At 55.8% G+C, this 17,362-nt stretch overlaps 7 protein-coding genes across 7 annotated transcripts; 3 read left to right on the forward strand and 4 right to left on the reverse strand.

Annotated features, from left to right (window-relative positions):
* Positions 1-860: 860 nt before the first annotated feature.
* FA10DRAFT_266903 (hypothetical protein) lies at positions 861-1,350 on the forward strand. Its single transcript, XM_025521695.1, has one exon. It carries the CDS (start codon positions 918-920, stop codon positions 1,329-1,331), a length of 414 nt encoding a protein of 137 aa, XP_025377622.1. The 5' UTR covers positions 861-917; the 3' UTR covers positions 1,332-1,350.
* A 352-nt stretch (positions 1,351-1,702) lies between these two features.
* On the reverse strand, positions 1,703-3,361 carry FA10DRAFT_301685 (ArfGap-domain-containing protein; the record flags this gene model as incomplete). Its single annotated transcript, XM_025525016.1, has 7 exons — positions 1,703-2,482; positions 2,544-2,800; positions 2,863-2,927; positions 2,991-3,015; positions 3,099-3,108; positions 3,180-3,209; positions 3,284-3,361. The coding sequence occupies 7 exons, from the start codon at positions 3,359-3,361 to the stop codon at positions 1,703-1,705; spliced, it is 1,245 nt and encodes a 414-aa protein (XP_025377623.1).
* A 416-nt stretch (positions 3,362-3,777) lies between these two features.
* FA10DRAFT_266905 (ARM repeat-containing protein) lies at positions 3,778-5,669 on the forward strand. Its single transcript, XM_025521696.1, has 7 exons — positions 3,778-3,926; positions 3,998-4,034; positions 4,102-4,377; positions 4,440-4,622; positions 4,689-5,122; positions 5,186-5,425; positions 5,499-5,669. Exons 1-7 carry the CDS (start codon positions 3,840-3,842, stop codon positions 5,532-5,534), a joined length of 1,293 nt encoding a protein of 430 aa, XP_025377624.1. The 5' UTR covers positions 3,778-3,839; the 3' UTR covers positions 5,535-5,669.
* Positions 5,659-6,231, reverse strand: FA10DRAFT_301687 (hypothetical protein; the record flags this gene model as incomplete). The annotated part of the gene is made up of 2 exons (XM_025525017.1): positions 5,659-6,100; positions 6,188-6,231. 2 exons carry the CDS (start codon positions 6,229-6,231, stop codon positions 5,659-5,661), a joined length of 486 nt encoding a protein of 161 aa, XP_025377625.1.
* A 727-nt stretch (positions 6,232-6,958) lies between these two features.
* FA10DRAFT_301688 (hypothetical protein) lies at positions 6,959-10,521 on the forward strand. The gene is made up of 4 exons (XM_025525018.1): positions 6,959-8,208; positions 8,284-8,800; positions 8,852-8,979; positions 9,037-10,521. The coding sequence occupies exons 1-4, from the start codon at positions 7,294-7,296 to the stop codon at positions 10,309-10,311; spliced, it is 2,835 nt and encodes a 944-aa protein (XP_025377626.1). The 5' UTR covers positions 6,959-7,293; the 3' UTR covers positions 10,312-10,521.
* On the reverse strand, positions 10,494-13,897 carry FA10DRAFT_301689 (hypothetical protein). Its single transcript, XM_025525019.1, has 2 exons — positions 11,318-13,897; positions 10,494-11,260 (listed from the first exon to the last, which is right to left on the reverse strand). Exons 1-2 carry the CDS (start codon positions 13,753-13,755, stop codon positions 10,615-10,617), a joined length of 3,084 nt encoding a protein of 1,027 aa, XP_025377627.1. The 5' UTR covers positions 13,756-13,897; the 3' UTR covers positions 10,494-10,614.
* Positions 13,898-14,011: 114 nt separating this feature from the next.
* FA10DRAFT_241198 (phosphatidylinositol 3-kinase) lies at positions 14,012-17,284 on the reverse strand. The gene is made up of 9 exons (XM_025519236.1): positions 17,169-17,284; positions 16,786-17,109; positions 16,594-16,729; positions 16,095-16,535; positions 15,757-16,038; positions 15,382-15,690; positions 14,628-15,324; positions 14,315-14,559; positions 14,012-14,255 (listed from the first exon to the last, which is right to left on the reverse strand). Exons 1-9 carry the CDS (start codon positions 17,231-17,233, stop codon positions 14,121-14,123), a joined length of 2,634 nt encoding a protein of 877 aa, XP_025377628.1. The 5' UTR covers positions 17,234-17,284; the 3' UTR covers positions 14,012-14,120.
* Positions 17,285-17,362: the final 78 nt, after the last annotated feature.

The raw sequence follows: 17,362 nt of genomic DNA on the forward strand, positions 1-17,362 counted from the left end.
TAATGGCACAGCTCCTGCGACTTCTTCTTCATATGTGGCTCGAGCAGGAGATCTGGACGCAGGGTCGGCAACGGCAATGGGCGTACCCAATGCATACAGCTCTCACTTTCCAGCTCAGCAGCCATCGTCTCAATTGCGAGGCAGCCAGTCCTCTTCCTCGTCCGCTGGAGGTCAACATTATCCGCACCATCCACACTATGCCTCGAATTACGGCTTCCAACAAGACACTCGGGCACAATACTTTAACCCCTTTGAAGTCAAGCACCGCAGGCGCACGACCAGGACTCAATTCAAAGTCCTTGAGGGAACCTTCAGTGGTGAGTCTCTTGCATCCTTAGGGACAATGCCGAACAGAGCACTGAGTCTCGACATTAGAGAATCCTAAACCCACAGCTTCGATGAGGAAACAGCTGTCTGAGCAGCTGGACATGCCCCTCCGAGCTGTCCAGATCTGGTTTCAGAACCGGCGAGCTAAGGCAAAGGCAGTCGCCAAGAAGGAGGCGTCTGGCCAAACCAAGTCTGCTGGTTCATCGTCTTCGAGTAGGAGAGACGATGGCAAGGAGGACATCCAAGACGAAGGCAAGGATCAGCAACGGGAGGGAAGCTTCCGATCAAGACAGACGACGAATGTCACGTCCGACTCCCAGGTTTCTTCGGAGCAGGATGATCGCGGCCTAGGTCTCATTAATGCCGATGGTCAGGACTCGTCGTTCAAGATGCCCAACCGCCCTGCCCGCTATGGTTCTGCCAACTTCAACCAAGCAACGCCAGGCTCTTCGCTGCAGCCTCTGCACGGTTTCGGCACTTCTTCAGGAGCTTCCTCGTCGTCGACGTCTTCCACTTTCAGCGGAACTCCATTTAGTGAGCAGCTTCCCACGAGCTCGTCGTCATTCCACTCGTCATACTCGTATGAGCACATGCAAAGGCCCGTGTCCTCGACGTCGTCCACCTCTTCGTACGCGGGTGGCGACGATCGCTACACACGCCGTCCCTTGACCGCAAGCTCTGACTCTTCGTCGTCGGTGTATCACAATGCCGCCACATCCCTCTCTGCTCTGACGCCGACAGCGGCGACGATTGGCATCGGCGCAGCGAGCCCATCCATTGCCTCGCAGCACGGCCAGCACCACCAGCAGGACTTCTACGGCGGCGTCGATGCCAGCCGCCGACTCTCTTGCCCGGGTGACGTCTCGGCGATGGGTTCGAACATTGAGCACACCTCACCAATCCAACAACAACACCCTGCTGACCTAGCTCGCCAGCAGCACCAACAACCGCACAGCGACGAGTACGCAACCCACCAAGCAGGTTCGCACTCGTACTGGCGTTGAGTCCGCCTCTCTCTTGTCTCCATCTCATAATATCTCGGCTTCGGAAAAGTAGTTCCGGCTCATCACCACTAATTGGCTTTCCTTTCGTGCTTTCGGCTACGTCTATCTTCTCGTCGACCCTCGTCAACCTCAGTCATCCAAGGCAAAGATCCCGATACCTTCCCTATTTACTTATCAACGAGCGTCAAAATACACTGGACATAGCCTTTTTTTTCTTCTCCCTCGGTCCTTGAACAGAATCATATGCTATTGCTTCATCCTCTGAATTGAAGAGGGGGCGACCAGATTTGTGATGGTATTGGCTTTGAGAACACTTTCAACTTCCGCGGCATTAGACGACAGCAAAGCAGGTTCCTATGTGGGACTTGGATTTACTTGAAGTCTCCCCAGATGTCGGCGAATGCGTCGTCCTTCTTCGGTGCCGTCGTCGCTGAGGATGGGGTGGCGGTGGCCTTGGCGCCGCTGGTCATGTCTCCCCAAATGTCGTCTCCCCCGAAACCCCCTCCTCCGAAAGAAGAGGTAGTGGTGGTGGCGGTAGTGGTAGTTGGGGCCTGTGGCCGCGATTGTTGCACTGAAGTCGGAGCTCCCCAGACGTCCTGCGTGCTAAACAGACCACTGCTACTCTGCGTTTGAGCTGCTCTGGCAGGACCTTGACTCTGAGCCCCTCCCAGGTTCATCGCGCCAAAAGCATCCAGTCCGCCAAAGCCGCCCTGCTGCTGCTGGTGCTGCTGCTGTAGAGGAGGCGCTGGAGCAGGAGTTGCCGACGAAAAGAGAGAGAGAATGTCGTTTTTGCCCTTAGCGCCGCCTGTGGGCGAGCTCACAGCAGGGGGAGAGGTTGGCCCAGAGTGCCAGTCGAGGTCGAAGAGGCCTCCTCCGCCCCCACCACTGGGCGCTGCCGCTGCTGCCGGTGAGGGAGCTGTGTGGGTCTTGGGAGGTGCGGCAGGGGCAGGCGGTGACGTAGGAGAACGAATGTTGCCAGAAGTAGTACGCCCGTTGTTCGAAGGCGGATCATCTAGCAGATTCGAAGGCTGGCGAGCCGAAGGCTGGCTGAGCGACGTAGTAGCTTGCGAAGGTGGTGGTGGTGCATCGCCACCCAAGAGGTCGACGGCGCTAGCCGGCTTAACAGCACGCTGCTGTGGTTGGCTTGTAGACTGACGGTCGTTCCTCTTAGCATATTTGTCTCGCTCCTTCCATCGTTATCCTGACACTTACCCCTGAACCCCTTGTAGTGGAGGACGATGGCACCGGGGCACCTCCATCGAGCACACTGGGATCTGACGGCGGTGGCCCGTCCTTTGCCCACCGCCGGGTCTCGTACTTGCTCCTGATAAAACTCTCAATCTTGTGCTCCGGGGGAACGTGCCCAGCCTTGAGATGAGCCTCCCAGTACAGGTTGCAGAGTTTGTTACCCCACTTCTGGATCGATTCCATCTGTTCTGGCGTCCAGATATCCAGGTCGATTGACTTCACTGAGAGACGAGAAACAAGGTAGGTGATTTGCTACCAACGACTGATCTCGAGGATAGCTCACCTTTGCTGATGTGTGTGCCCATGCTCCGGTGAATGCCTGAGCATCGGATGCAGAGAAAGCAACCGCTGTTGGAGAGAGTCAGGCTGGGGTAGGAATATGAGCGAAGATTCGAGTGTGAATGCACTCACAGATTCCATGACGCCCATCTTGGGTCTGGCGAATGACGAATGTCGTGGCGACGAAACAGAGTCAGAGCATGTATCATGGAGCAAAGACATGGCAAGAGCGCCTCTCACCGTTTCGTTTCTGACCACGTTAAAGAGACATTTCGTAATCAGTGAATCTTCCCGAGCGGACGGGATGTCGCCAACACTCACACAATCGGCGCATATCTTGTTCTCAGGTTGCTGCAAAAGGTCGTCAGGATCGGAGCATGTGCGGTGACTCTTAAGAGAGACGAGGAGAAAGGAGGTAAACTCACTTTGACAAGTGCCCGTAAGGTTTTTGCGTTGGCCTCGTTTTGCGCTTTGGACTGCGACTGCCGACTGGCGTACGACATCGTCCTGTTGATCTGGTCGAGGAGTCGGTCTGTGCTCCTGTAAGACTTGAGGCTAGAAGGAAGTCGCGTACCGATAATCACGTGAAAGTGTCTCGCTGTCCCGTCAATCATGATGGCGACAAAGGCCACGGTACTTTTGAGCATTACCGGTCCACTCATATCCGTCTCTGGGGACCACGTACAATGCCACATATCTTGTGCTAAGGTCTCAAGAAGGCCAAGTCCATTCTGTGACAGATCCAAAAGCGAAGCTTCGACTTCTGGCTTGTGCATTTCCCTTGTGGGAGAGAGATGCACCGTTTAAAGCGTGGGTGTGTGTGTCGCGCGCGGGACCAGACTTTTTTTCCTCTTGTTCTCTCAGAGATCGCTAATTTACCCAGCAGCTACCTTCTCCCTTTCTTTCGTCCTCGTCCATCTTATCGAGTCTTTTTTCTCTTCCCATACAAGCAGTCAAACGACTTTCGCCTCTCGCCTGTTCATGACATCGACGCCCCCGGCCACCGCGCCAACCTCTACGAAAGCTGAGAAGCCCACCCTTACAGGTGCTCGAATCAAGCAGAGAAAGGTATGTCGATCGCATATGCCCAGTATCAGGGTGGCGAGTGGCCTGCTAAGCCTCATTGGTGGCCAAAACAGGGAGTCGTCAAGTCGCAAGCCAAGTTTGAGCCCGAAAGTGGGTAATGCGGAGTTGATCTGGGTGAACTGGGTGGCGCTGAAGCTGACAATACATGCGCACGCAGCCTTCCGCGATCAGCTCCTCAAGTTTCTCGAAACAGTCCCGCAAGACGATTTTGATGGATACGTAGCTGCGCTCGATAAGGGTGGCAATACCCTCGAATACCGCAAATACTGCGACCAACTCTTTGAGATTCTCATCACTGGCGGCCTTCTCGCTCCAGGAGGCTCGTATCTGGATGAAGATGCGCCCCTTTCGCCCTTTAGCATCTTTGGTGCAAAGAGCACCGAGGTCAAAGACGTGAAGCCCTATGTGGATACCATCGAAAAGGTTATCCGCCGTGAGTTGTCTCTTGGTTATTGAATGAAAAAGGTCACACGAAGAAGCTCACAAATGTTGCAGGCTACAAATTTCTTCAGAAGCCCCTCGAGGAGTCGAACCTGTCAGCAATCATCCAGTATTTGCCTCGTTTCCAGGAGGAACAGCGCAAAAAGCTTGCTGTCGCCACGGCTCTCATGATCAACATGTCGCTTGTCTCGACTAGCGTCCTCTTGACTCTACAGAAGGAGCATCTCATCAAGGATGGTGAGTATTGCCGCTGACTGCGTGCTCGCTGCCACAGACCTGACGTTGACTGACGTTGCGATGCAGAAACTGCTCTGCGCTTCATCGAGGATGTCTTCAGGACCTACTTGACCGAGGGCACGGCCGACCAGCTCGGCTCGAGCCTGCGCAAGGGCGGCATCAGGGACCCGCTCCTGTTCTTCCCACAGACCCGCCGGTCGCAGCCAGGGCTCGTTGCCACCCACTTCCGCTCGGTCGGACTGGGCCCCGTGGCTGACCACTTCCAGAAGCGCGCTCAGCGGGATGCCCGCGATAGCACGGTCGCTCGTCTCAAGGAGATGAGCGCTGACGAGGAAAACACCAGCGTCGAGGAAATCATCGAGTTCCTCAAAGAGCAGAGGGCAAAGACTGGCTTCACCCTTGACGAGCTCGCACCCCTGGTCTGGGAGGGCCTCATGTCGGGCAAGGAATGGAGCAATCGAGCCGACCAGGTCGAGGGCCAGGCCTTGCGAGAGGTGGCTGTGAGTCTGGAAGGAAATAATGACCAAGAGGAGTTTCGTGCGTGCGCTGACGCCTGATCACAGGAAATCACGCCCATCCTCGAGACGGTCTGCGCCAACCCAAAGAGCGAGATCGCCCTCATCAATGCCATTCAGGTCTTTTGCTACGATGAGGCTCGCCTCATGAAGGCTTTTCCCAACATTCTCAAGGTCCTCTACAACAAGGACGTCATCTCCGACCAGGCTATCCTCTACTGGGCCCAAAAGGGTGCCAAGCCCCAAGGCAAGGCGCAATTCCTAAAGGCCACGGAGCCCCTCGTCAAGGTGAGTTGAGTTCCATCCTCGCAGTATTCTGACTTCGAAGCTGATTTCACAAATTCTTGTTCTCCTATCCTAGTTCCTTGAGGAGCAGTCCGACGAGGAAGAGGAGTAGGCTGGCGACATGCTGTCGCGCATCAAAAGGGAATGGAGGGATGAGACTTCCCCCGGGCTTCGACACAAATGTTTATACTACACACAGCCTAAATTACAAAGACTGTCTCGTCAGAGTCTGTTGTTCAGGAGATGATACAGCCTGAGCCAGCACCTGTTCCTTTATTGCCAGACTCTTGCTCCTTCTGAAGTCGATCGAGGAGTTTTTTGACACCCTCCTCGTCTCTCTCGACGGCGCCACCTTCCCAGTCGACAACAAAGGGACCGGGCTCGCCCTTGAGTAGCTCGACGTCGGTCCTTCTACGCTTGTCGAGGTACTCGCCCATGAGATTCCACTGCTCTGCCGTCGGTCTCTCATCAGGGAAGGAACGGACCTCGAGCTCAAAGAGCGGGTGGTCGAGCTCGTGCTCTGTCGCTCGATCAAGGTACTCGCGCGCTGGCCCTTTGGGAGCCTGCTGCTGCTGCTGCTGCGACTGGCCTTGGCTGGGAGGGAGCAGCACAGGAGGTGCTCGGCGAGCCTGGAGGAGCGAGAGAACCTGGGAAGAAGCGCGAGAGGAGGGATCGTGGCTGCAGCAAAGTCGCCGCCATAGAGCTCGTCAGCGTCTTCTTGGGGACTCCCTTTAAGGCAGCAAATCTTGGTGAAGGGCAACGTACAAGATCGTCAGCAGCTTGGGCCCACGATGGAAGCGAATCGACATCTTGCTTGGGGTGTCCGCTCGAGGATCTCGGCCGTCTGTGGAGGAGGAAATGTCACGTCGTTGACCACGACATGCAACACGTGAGGTTAACCAAGTTGACACCTGGGAAAATAATACCGTAACAAATATCTTCTGTGCATCTTGGCCGGCGACTCCTTTCGCTCGCTCCACAAGGGACAGCACCGCTTCGGCCGCGTTGCTCTGCTGGACCCTCTTAAGGCTTGTGTACGACTATCTCGAGCGGGAAATACAGAGACTCTTCGCGAGTATTACACTACTACACTACTGCTGCTGATGTTGTTACTACCACTACACTGTAGCGCTTTGTCTTCTGTTTCTCCCCCAAGACCAAAATTGTTGCTGGGCAGCTAAAAGCTTGTATCCGTACTCCGACGCGCGGCGAATGGCGCCGGCTTTACTGCGATGGGCCCTGGGCGTTTGGTCCGCGGATACAAGAAGAAATATCTTCGGCCAGTGTGTCAATCATTCATTCTTGCACGACTGCTATTCACGAGCGTCTTTCATGGAAGAAGGTTATGGACGCCTCCTCAGCCTTGCACTCGCCGAGTCTTGCGTACCAGAGATGTCATTGCGCACGTTTATTTATAAGTTCTTAAAGACTGTCGAGCAAATTGGCGGTAGGCGCGCGGAGTCCATGACCCGAGGGCGAGGCGCGATCAACATTTATTTCGTTTATTTTCATGGCTGCAGAGCACAGAGAGGAGAGCTTTTAGTTGAATTATTTTACAGATCCTCAGGCATGGGCTCCGTTCGGCCCAGTGAGAGGAAGGCGACTTCATCTGTAACACACCATCATCGACGTTCCATTCCGCGCTCCCTCTTCCACACCACCTTGCATCTCATCTTCTGAAGATCGTTGCGGTCTTGTGACAAGAGACTGTTGTAAAGACGAGACCAACAAAGCGGGCCAACGTCCGTCCACCATTGGCTGGAATTTGCAGCGGGAAGCGGCATGCTCTAGGAACGTTCCTCCAGGAAACAAGCGTTCTTGATTCGCGGAGCAGTTTTTCAAACGGTCTGCCAGAACGCCAAAGATAGGTGATGGCCACCCCAGGGCGTCCCGACGGGCCCGGTCGACTTCCCTCGTCGATCAGGATCCGGCGTCACAGAGAGCCCAACAGCTTCCAGAACCTGTCCGACGATGAGGATGGCGGCAGCGGCAACGGGGAGGTCGATGCGATGGACAATCGGGCCAACAGCCCAGCAGGAGGAACAGCGGGGGAGCAGACGGAGGGCGGAGGTGCAGCGGAGAGGGTGGCTGCGATGAGTGCCGCAAGGAGGAGATACAGCATCAGTGCAGTTGAAGCATTGGCCTACCGCGAGAGCGCAGCGAATCGGAGAAGGCCCGGTCAGGGCGACAGGTCACTGCCTGTTCCCCAATTGCAACTGAACGGAGATGCTGGTGCCGTCGGAGGAAGAGGAGGGGAGAGCAACTCGGCTTCCATCCCAGCCAGCGAGAGCTCGCCTGCCCAGCTGGGCTCCTCTACTTCCAACGCGTCCAGGCCTCGCGCCTACTCGAGAGCGACCTTGGGAATGGAACCCGCTCTATCAAGGGTGTCGGAGGACCCGGGAAGCCCCACGGCTGCAGATCACAGCAACCCTGGCTTCGATCGTCCTTCCACGGCCGCCGCGATCCCTACCCTTCACGAAGTCCGTTCCGCAGAAGAGGCGGCCGAGCAAGACGCGCAAGCCCCCGGTGTTCCGTCTCAAGATCAGGGACAGACCATGACCCAGAAATTCCTTTCGCCCTTCACAGGTGGCAACAAGCCAGCAGATGGTGTTGGCGAAGAGGGACAGACAGAAAAGGGCTTTGCCGCTGGTGGCGCTCTGGCCGGACTGGGTGGGCTGCTGGGCAGGAGAAAGAGCAATGCTGGTACTGCCGGCGAAGGCAGCACCACACGCGCGAGCAACGCAGACATTGACGAGGACACGCACACTGACGATGTGGCAGATTACGTGAGTGTCTAAACAGCCCCGCGACTCGATGGTGAGAAACAGGCAAGGGAGATGCTGACCGAATGAATCACTCAGCTCGACGTCGTGGATCCTGAGGTGGGCGCGCTGTCCTATCTGTCCAACATCCAGAACTCCATCTTTGTCCCCAACATTCCCGCGCTGTATGACCGGAGACCGACCCACAATCTCCCGCGAGCGGCTCGTCGAAGAGCATACACGGTCTCGAATCGAGGCGAACAGAAGCAACGCGAGTCGATTGCCTCGGCAGAGAGCAGCAGGCGCTCTGACCACATGGCCAATGCTATGGAAGAAGGTCGCCCTACGGACATCCCTGTTCGTCCTACTTATACCGACGGGGTCAAGCCTTCGCGTACCCGTTCGGCCCTCTCGCGAATGTCTTCCGCAGTGGGCTTTGGTCCTCGAAAGGAGGAAGAGGAGGTGGAGGATACCTACGATCCCGAACACATCAAGGAATGGAGTCAGATGGACGAAGAGGAGCGCAACGAGCTCGATGAACACGTCCGTCTACTCTTGACGAAGAAGAGCAAGCTGAAGCGCGGTGCCAGGGGATTCTGGGCCTTCGTCAAGACTCGTGAGTCCACGCCTCTTCTGTTCCAGCTCCAGTTGCTGACCATATACCTAGCCATGGGTTTCATCATGACGCTCTACGGACTCCTCATCACCTTTTGGGGTTCGGCCATTGTCATTTTCATCTTTGGCTGGATCAATGCCGGCCATCGACAGCGCTATTGGATTGAGATCTGTGACCAGGTATGTGACTCGCCTCGTGAAGCTTGGCAGTCCTATCGTGCTGACGGATTTTGACAGATTCTGTGCGCGCTCTTTGCTGCCGTTGGTCTTGGCTTTGCTCCTTTCCGAGCCGTCGACACGTATCGGATGATCTACATCGCCAAATACCACCACCTCACCTGGGAGCGACGAAGCAAGCTGGGGCTTGGAACCCTCAACGATCCAAACGACCTTCCACGTCCTATAGGCGATAATCAAGTCCGCGAAGAGGGCGAGCAGCTAGCAAGTGAGGACGCGCAACCAGACTCTTTGATGGACGAGCACTCGAGCAGACATTCGAGCAAGCACAAGAGTCACAAGCGGGGACTCTTGAATCCCAACCGTGTCAAGATTCCCCTGGTGATGCCGGCCTCTACCGCCCACGATCAGACACCTTCCTCGGAGCACGAGCCTGAGACCAGTGTCACACCTGGCAGCGTACAAACTCCTGGAGGCAATGGCGATAGCACAAGCAATCTGAGTGGATCGATGCAGGAAGCGCGACGCAAACAACTCAAGCGCAATGACTCCATCCAATCCGAACTTGTCAAAGATCGTGAGGATATCGTTGTTTTGACAAAGGAGGAGCAAGACATTCTCGAGCATCACCAACGCAAATTCCATGCCTCGCACACCTTCTATCGATATCACGAAACGGCAACGCACCGTGCCTTCCCGCTGGATCTCATGATTGTCATTGTCTGCCTCCTCGACTGCCACAGCCTGCTGCAAGGCGCCCTGGGAGGGTGCACCTGGGGCATCAAATACACGCATCGACCAACTGCACTGACTGCAACGCTCATCTCCTGTTCGCTTTCCTGCAACGCTGTTGCGGGCCTGCTCATCTACATCGGAGGCCGACGGACAAAGAAGCGCGAAGAGGTCGAGAGGAGGTTGCGGATCGCATTGGAGAACGAGGCCAAGAACAAGATCGAGAGGAAGCGTGCAAGGCTCGCTGCAGCCAAGGAAGCCGCTGAGGCCGAGGGCCTGCCGATGAATGGGAGTTTGGCCCCATCTTCGGACGGCACGGGGAGCGAGCACAAGCGGCATCACCACCATAGTCCTTTCGCAGCGATCAAGGAGGGACTACATCACCAGAAGGAGAAAGCCCATGGTAAACTCTCGTCGTCGAAGACTCTCGGAAGCGAAGAGGGCCTAGAGCCTGAGGCTCGGCACAGCCAGACGAGCGCCGATCGGCTCCTGACAGACCCAGCTGCGAGCGGCAAGACTGACACGTCCAACGGGCAGCTTTCCTCCGAGTCAAACGGCGAGAAGAGCAAAGTGGCTCCCGCTCTCGTGGCTGGTGCTGGCTAGAACTCGCTCATTATGCAAGCACCAAGAATGGATGATACTGAAGAGATATACCTAACCCGTCAACATGTTTACCTTTCCATTTGCGTATCTTGCTCCCTTCTTTGACTTCGGATACTGTACATCTACCTAGCCCCCATCCCTGAGTACCGCTCTTGCAGTCAAAGCAGTCGTTGCGCATCATTAAGTATGGTATTTGTGAAAGCGATGCTGTGAGAGAGCCTGCTTCACCTTATGAATTGCTGATATACTGTACAGTACAACCGCGACGACCCATCGATCACCTTTCCTCTCACCCCACTCTTCTCATGCTACCGACCGGTACCGCGGCTTCTTGGTGACCCTTGTACACGTTCCGACTTCTGCCTCCGTGAGCTGGGTAGACTCCATGATGAGGGTGAATGTCCGTTTCCTCGTTGCGAAGTGGACCTGAAGCTTCCGAAGCACATCCCGTGTCTCTACGTCGACCTCCTTGACTAATTCCAGGATCTTTGCACTAGAGGATGCGTCGCTCTGCAGCTGTTCGTCTAGATCGACGATCGTCGAGATAGGGCTCTCAATCTCGCGCAGGTCCACCTCCTCGATCGTTTCGATTGCCAGGAGGCCTCCTTCGACTAGCGAGATGGCTGCCGCCGCCGATTGAGACGGGTCCACGAGATTGAGGGCTTCCAGTACGTCGATTAGGGCAGAAGGGCCTTTGACGGTGTGCACGAGCTGTTCAAAGAAGAGCTTCTGAACAGGGTGCAAAAGGACCCGCCCTGCTTCCTCTTGCTGGTCTCGATGAAAATGGCACTGGTCGACCAGACGGTGCAAGAGGGCGCCAAAGGTGTACATCAGAATGCCACCGGTGTGAAGCGGCCAGACTTCTCTGACCCCAGCCGTAGTTCCATACGTCCAGAAGACAAAGTTTGGCCTCTGAAGCGCTTCACCCTCCTTGATCGAGAGCGGCATGCTAAGCTTAGGGTTCAGCGACAAGTCAATCAAATAAACGATGAAGATCACCACTCACCCTAGATCGCGAACCCAGAAGATGACATTCTTTGTTGGCTCAAACAACTTTGGCTCAATCTCGAGCTTAAAAGTTGCTCCGCAGAAGAGGAGCACCTTGAGGAGCTTCTTCTCGTCCTTGTGGACCACATTATACCGGGGTCTGAAGAAGTCCTTGGCTTCCTCGGTGATATTCCACTCGCGAAGTGCAGCCTCAGCTGCCTTCTTGTCGCCCCTGCTGAGCTCGTTCACGACCTCGCTGCCGCTGCCCAGGGCAGCACCATTCGAGGAAGAGGAAGAAGTTCTCTCTGAGAGGCGCACACTATCTCCAGCGCCCACGGGAGCCCTTGCAGGACCCGGCGGAGGCGACTTGGGTCCATCGATAGTTGGAGAGATACTCGAACGGGTCAAGCCTGGCTCTAGTGGCGAACGGAGTGCAGGATCGTGCGGCAATCGGATCGATGGATTGTAACTGTGTTGAGCAGGCTTCGCGGCCGTTTCCTGCGCCAAGTGGACAAGCGAATTCCCAGACACCGGATTTGTGAACCTAGGAGGTGGGTGCGACGGCCCATTGACCCTCCGTCTCGGATCAGTTCCCATTCGGAGAACCTGGCTTGGCGCAGCTTGCTCTGGTCTTGGGTTCGTGTGGTCGGAAGTGGGCGGAGGAGACTGAAGCTGGCGTCGAGAGGATGGGTCAGTTGTCGAAGCTGGCGCGGATAGTGTCGATACAAAGTTCGAACCAGAAGAAGGAGCGGGCAGTACCGTTGTCGTTGGTGGAGCATGCACAGACATGGCAGGCGGTGGCGAGACCTGTGCTATGATTCTTGGGCCGGTCGAAGGGACAGCTAAAGAACGATGTTCGATCCTCGACACACTACTTGCCCGCCTTGCTGGACCCTCTTCCCCCGACGGCACTTTGGCCGAGAGTGGTTGCTGCGTCGCAGAGGTTACGTTTGAAGCTGAAGGTTGCGACCGTGAAGTTGTCGAATGCGAAGGTTTAGGGAAGGAAGCAAGAGGATCGAAGACCTTGACCTTAGGAGGCTGCCGGTGCTGTCCCACATAGCCCCCTCTTCCTCGACCTCCTGCAACTCCTCCTCGTCGAGCAGTGGCCGGCGAAGGGAGGAATTTTGCGGCATCTTGCAAAGAGGGCGTCGAGTGCGAAGCAATGCTCTTCGGCTGTGTCATCGTTCCGGACAACTTCTTCACGGTGGAAGAAGAATGTGCAGGACCAATTGCAGAGACCGGGACGGCTGCGTCAAATCGAGAAGTCATTGGTCTGTGGCCATTGACAGGTGTTGTCTTTATGGTGATAGGGGCTTTTGACGAAGTCGCCGTTGACACCGTCGCTCTCGCCGCCAATTCATCCTTGAACGCCTTTTCCTTTCTTCTCTTTTGCCTCAAATCCTCCTTGGCGTCCTCCTTTTCCTTTTCGTCCCTTTGCCTCCACTGCTCTTTCCTCCTGCTCATCTGTCTTTGAGCTTTCTTGTCCCTCCTAAAATCCCTTCGCGCCCTTCGCCAACCCTCTTTGTACGTTTTTGGGTCTTCGCTGGCAAGCATTTCGCAGGTGTCCGAAGAATGCAGCGAATGCTCTTCCATCTCGTCCCAGTCGCTCGGCCTTTGCTGCAGCCCTTCCCTCTCTAGATCCTGCCAGAACCGATTGATGACGTCTTTTGGATCGGAGCGGTTCTCGCCTGTGAGATTGAAACAATCGCCGTGTTCCCATGTATTGTCCCACAAACCCCACCCCTTCCAAGCGGCCCGGTACTGCGGGTACATTCGCCGAGGATGTCGTCGCCATCGCAAGATGCCCGACACCTCATGTACTGGGTTCCCACCCTCGTCCTTCTCCTCAGGACCCTCTCGTGAGACGGCGATCTGTTTCTGGTCCTTGCGCGTCCAAGAGCCGAGATCCGGCTCAGAGTCAGAGTCGTGAAGACGGCCAAAGAAGGTGGCTGACGATGCTGACGACGAAGGAGAAGCAGCTCGAGAGGATGATGACGATGAAGACGAGGAGGATAGGGCCAGACTCCGCTTCTTCCTGCCTTTGGTACTGCTTCTCGTCCTCCTCCTCATCCTCGGATCCCGGTCCTCCTCACTCTCGCTCGAATCATCATGCGACGAGCTCCACCTTCGAGCCTTTTTGTTCCGCGAATCTCCTCCTTTCCTCTTCTCCATACGCCTCTCTTTGCTTTTGCTCTTTCCCCTGGCCACCCTGTCCTCGGACTGACTTGTCCCCGCTCTCTCCTTGCCCTTGCCCTTGCCCTTGCCTTTGGGCTCCGAAGCGCTCGTGAGGCCTGCCTCTTTGTTTTCGACAAGATCCTCGCCATCCTCCCCAGTCTGGTACTTGGATGCCGATGAGGATGCTTCGGACGACGACGAGGAAATCTCTATCGCCTTGCGCTTCGCGTCCCTCGTCGAGGGTCCCGCGTCGCTGTCGTCGTCAGAGATGGCAAGTGGCATGGTGCACACTACCTAGCGCCACCTTGCACCGATAGCGATCCGGCTCCTTCCAGCGACGAAGCCCATGAACCTCAGAGCTGCGCAGGCGAATGGAGCAAGGTGAAAAGCTGAGCGACCGTGGGGGTAGTGACCAGGTGTAATTATTTTCAGGAGTGGAAAAAAAAAAAGCCTGTGGACGGACCTCCAAAGATACTTTTGGACCCGATAGGGCGAGGGCGCGGCGCGTTGGATTTGACCAGCACCAACAGCCCCGCTTCGGAGTGACGCGACGAACCCACAGCGGCTCGACTTGTGCTGATGGTGTTATTCATTACAGGGGGGCGTGACTGTACAGGAGCTACAAGCAAAGAATCGATCCCTGATGGCTAGCTTCTAAAGTACTGAGCAGCATCGTGAAGCCTGTCAAAGACAATGGTGATGTACGAGGGGTTGTTCAGCAGCTCCTCGAGCATCGCCATCGCGTCTTCTTCGCTCAAGTCCAGCCTGAACCTTTCTTGTACCTGCAGAGCCAATTGTCAGCTTCCTTTCCCTGTCTTTGTCTTAGCGCAAGCGCGCTCACCTTGAGCACGGCCTTATCGGGCTCGAAGCGGATATCGGGTACATTGGCGTCGACCATCAGGGCGATGAGGTTCAAGATGAGGTTTGAATTCTTTCGCAAGCTCGTAAATGCCGTGTGGCATAGCTTCTTGAAGCGGGTATAGTGCGGCGAAGTCGAACCTCCCATGGCATCCACCATTTCCTTTGCCACCTTGACTGGAGGCGAGAAAGGTTTGGGATCTCGACCAAGGATGTAGCCAAAGTCAACTGTGAAGGGAGCGTCAAACTCTGCTGTGAGTGCAGCACAGGGCTGGAAATGCTCGTTTTGGACTCACCATGGAAGAAGTGGCCATCGGGGGCCAGAAGAAGGTTGTCAAGATGTCGATCACCGACGCCCAACAGGTATGTGACAACGCAGTAACCAGCGCAGCTTCTGATGTACGTATCAAAAACGGCGCCATTGACGCCAAAGGTCGACGTGGAAGACTCATCCGGATGATGAAACCGGAGAAAATTGAGCAAGCTGCCGCCATGCTGGGCAAGGACGGCAGCCAGGGTGATGCTCTCGATGTATTGCGCCATGCCCTCCAGAGGTCCCGTGGCAAGGACTTTGTAGGGTGTGAGGCAGAGGTCCAAATTCTCGTTTCGAAGTAGACGATCCATGAGGGTGAAGAGCTGGATGACGAGCTGGTCCTGCCTCATATCGTCGCCATTCTTGAAGATGACGGGGTAGGCAGTCTCACTGTCAACCTTTTCAAAGTGCAAAAGCAAAGGAAACAGGTTGCTCTTGAAGACGGTGCTCTTCTCTGGAGTGATTCCTGCAATGCTGACCCGAGCATCGAGCGGCAACAGCATGGGCGGATCGATGGTGCGGAGGTTGTTTTTCGTGTCACCAAGAAATGCCCGCAATTTGTCAATCTTTTTCGGTCGAGCATCCTTCGACGTGCGCAGCTCCTTTGCCCGATTCGAAAGGACTTTGACCATCTCGGTCTGACGCTGTAACACCTCTCGCACTTGGCTACCTTCGGTCGTCTGAATCGGAGCGGTCAATACAGAGGCACAGTGCGCTCTTGAGACAAAGTCACTTACCTCTTCAAGTCTGTCCAGAAAGCGGTTGAGGACCCTCTTATACATCTTGCCGAATCGCCTATCTTCGCATTCGACGACGAGGTACCAGTAAAGGTTGTTTGCTAGCACGGGATTCTTGACAGCTCGGCCAGTGAGGAAATCGGCTAATCGAGCACCTTCGACGGATGACGATGCTGACGGAGAAGGATGGGCAGCAGAAGCGCTCGGGCTGGTTGTCTCGGACAGGTCGCGCCTGGAGATCGCTGTTGCAACTGCTGCGCGGTCGAATTTGAGAGCCTGGACCAGCTGGAGCAGGTACAACATGAGCTCCTGCAAGGAAACGTCGACATCAGCAACAGAAACTCTCTCCCGTGAACCAGAGAAGACAATCCTCACATCATCGTCAGCCCGCTCCAGCATCCTGACCGCATATGCTCTGACCCGGGCATCTCGGAAGCCAGGGCCCAGCAGCTCAAGGGCATCGTCCATGCCAATGTCACTCCACATTGGCATGAGGACCTCGGTGGCCTGCTTGGCTTCGCCCTGGTCGTTCCACGAGACTGACTTGAGGAACTTTGTGAGGCCAGAGGGGATTCTAGTCAGGTAGAATCTAAATGACCACAGCAGGTCGGATTCGGAGGCCGTCAACGTGCGTGTCGGAGGGTACGACAGGATTTCCTGCCCGGCATCGGTCATTAGCACACGGCAAGAAGAGCGAAGACGAAAACACTTACGTTGAGCTCGTCACGAACGCCAGCATTTGGTTTCAATTCACGGTCCAGAGGTCCGCTGCGGTGGCTTCTCACGAGTCGTCGATGCTTTGCCTCGACTGGATTCTCTCGTTCCATGACCATGTCTCCGTCAAAGATGGTGAAAACACCGGCGTCGACTGCCCCTGGCCCACTCGCAGCAGTCGCAGCTGTATGCGGCGATTCGCTCGTGATCGTCGAAGCGGGCGCCTGTATTCCATCGCCCGCAGACGCAGAAGTTGTGGTCACCGTGCTCTCCTGCTCACAGTAGACGATGGGCGCATCGAAACGCGGGAAGTCGACGTAAAGGTACATGTCGGTCGAGTCTAGCGACTCCTCGTTGTTCACCTTTTCAATCTGCCGCCATGCCATATTGTCGAGCCACTGCAGCTTTGGCAGCTCCGAACGCTCGTGCAACTTGATGAGCTGAGAGAGAGAGATGAAGTCAGAACTGAGGATTCAGTAACGGCGAGATAATACCAACCTTTTCGAGTCGCGCCATCTCATCCTTCTTGCGATTGCTTCCTCCTGCAATCTTCGATGGAGTAGTTGTCTCTGCGCTCCCATCTCCCTCGACGTCAGGCCAAAGGTAGAGGCGGTGCGAGGCGCGTTTCAGAGTTCTGCTCGTACATCTCTCAGCACAAGGACATCGACATATCGCAAGGTGATCACGTACCCTTTCTTGCCAAACAAACGCATCGTGGTCCCTCCGACTACTCTCTCCAGGTGAATCTGCCCATCTTCTCCAATGGCATTGCTAGGATCCCGGGCTCTCCACACGGTAAAAGTAAGCTGAGCGGAGAGGGGCAATTGAGCCAGACGAATGGGGAGGACGAGCGTCTCCTCGAAAGGCCTCGAGCTTGACGTCGACCGAGACTCCAGTTTTCTGGCCGGACGATATGCCGTCTGGTAGACGGGTGTCAGCGGCTTGTTGTCGGCAAAAAGGCGTACTGTGAGATAGAGGTCTTCCGGCGGCAGAGTCCGCCCCTGCAGTGATGCGCTGTTCGTAATGGAATGTCAGCTCTCGGGGGCACAGCCTCGATCTGAGTCAAGACTCACATCCGCACAGTCAGCGGCAAGTGCACATCGCACAGTCGCACAAAGTTGTAAGCGTCTTTGTCCATAGCTAGTACTGCCGCCGACGCCTGGTCATTGACGGGTGGAGCAAGGCAGTCCGTCGCTCGAGGGGAGAGGACCGAGCGAGCAGGGGGATCTTAAGTCGCCCGTTTCCCGAGAAGGAACCACGTGGACTT

The sequence above is a fragment of the Acaromyces ingoldii genome (assembly GCF_003144295.1).
Source record: "Acaromyces ingoldii strain MCA 4198 unplaced genomic scaffold FA10scaffold_3, whole genome shotgun sequence".
NCBI lineage: Eukaryota > Fungi > Basidiomycota > Exobasidiomycetes > Exobasidiales > Cryptobasidiaceae > Acaromyces > Acaromyces ingoldii.

Excerpts from the sequence above, each read along its gene's own strand:
- FA10DRAFT_266903 (XM_025521695.1), top strand. The coding sequence starts at position 918 with ATGCAAAGGCCCGTGTCCTCGACGTCGTCCACCTCTTCGTACGCGGGT.
- FA10DRAFT_266905 (XM_025521696.1), top strand. The coding sequence starts at position 3,840 with ATGACATCGACGCCCCCGGCCACCGCGCCAACCTCTACGAAAGCTGAG. Across the intron at positions 4,378-4,439 it reads CATCGAAAAGGTTATCCGCC|GCTACAAATTTCTTCAGAAG; the intron begins GTGAGTTGTCTC and ends CAAATGTTGCAG. Across the intron at positions 5,123-5,185 it reads AGGCCTTGCGAGAGGTGGCT|GAAATCACGCCCATCCTCGA; the intron begins GTGAGTCTGGAA and ends GCCTGATCACAG.
- FA10DRAFT_301688 (XM_025525018.1), top strand. The coding sequence starts at position 7,294 with ATGGCCACCCCAGGGCGTCCCGACGGGCCCGGTCGACTTCCCTCGTCG. Across the intron at positions 8,209-8,283 it reads CTGACGATGTGGCAGATTAC|CTCGACGTCGTGGATCCTGA; the intron begins GTGAGTGTCTAA and ends TGAATCACTCAG. Across the intron at positions 8,801-8,851 it reads CTGGGCCTTCGTCAAGACTC|CCATGGGTTTCATCATGACG; the intron begins GTGAGTCCACGC and ends CCATATACCTAG.
- FA10DRAFT_301689 (XM_025525019.1), bottom strand. The coding sequence starts at position 13,755 with ATGCCACTTGCCATCTCTGACGACGACAGCGACGCGGGACCCTCGACG. Across the intron at positions 11,261-11,317 it reads TTCTGGGTTCGCGATCTAGG|CATGCCGCTCTCGATCAAGG; the intron begins GTGAGTGGTGAT and ends CCCTAAGCTTAG.
- FA10DRAFT_241198 (XM_025519236.1), bottom strand. The coding sequence starts at position 17,233 with ATGGACAAAGACGCTTACAACTTTGTGCGACTGTGCGATGTGCACTTG. Across the intron at positions 16,730-16,785 it reads CGTTTGTTTGGCAAGAAAGG|AACTCTGAAACGCGCCTCGC; the intron begins GTACGTGATCAC and ends ATGTACGAGCAG. Across the intron at positions 15,325-15,381 it reads TTCTGGACAGACTTGAAGAG|ACGACCGAAGGTAGCCAAGT; the intron begins GTAAGTGACTTT and ends GCTCCGATTCAG.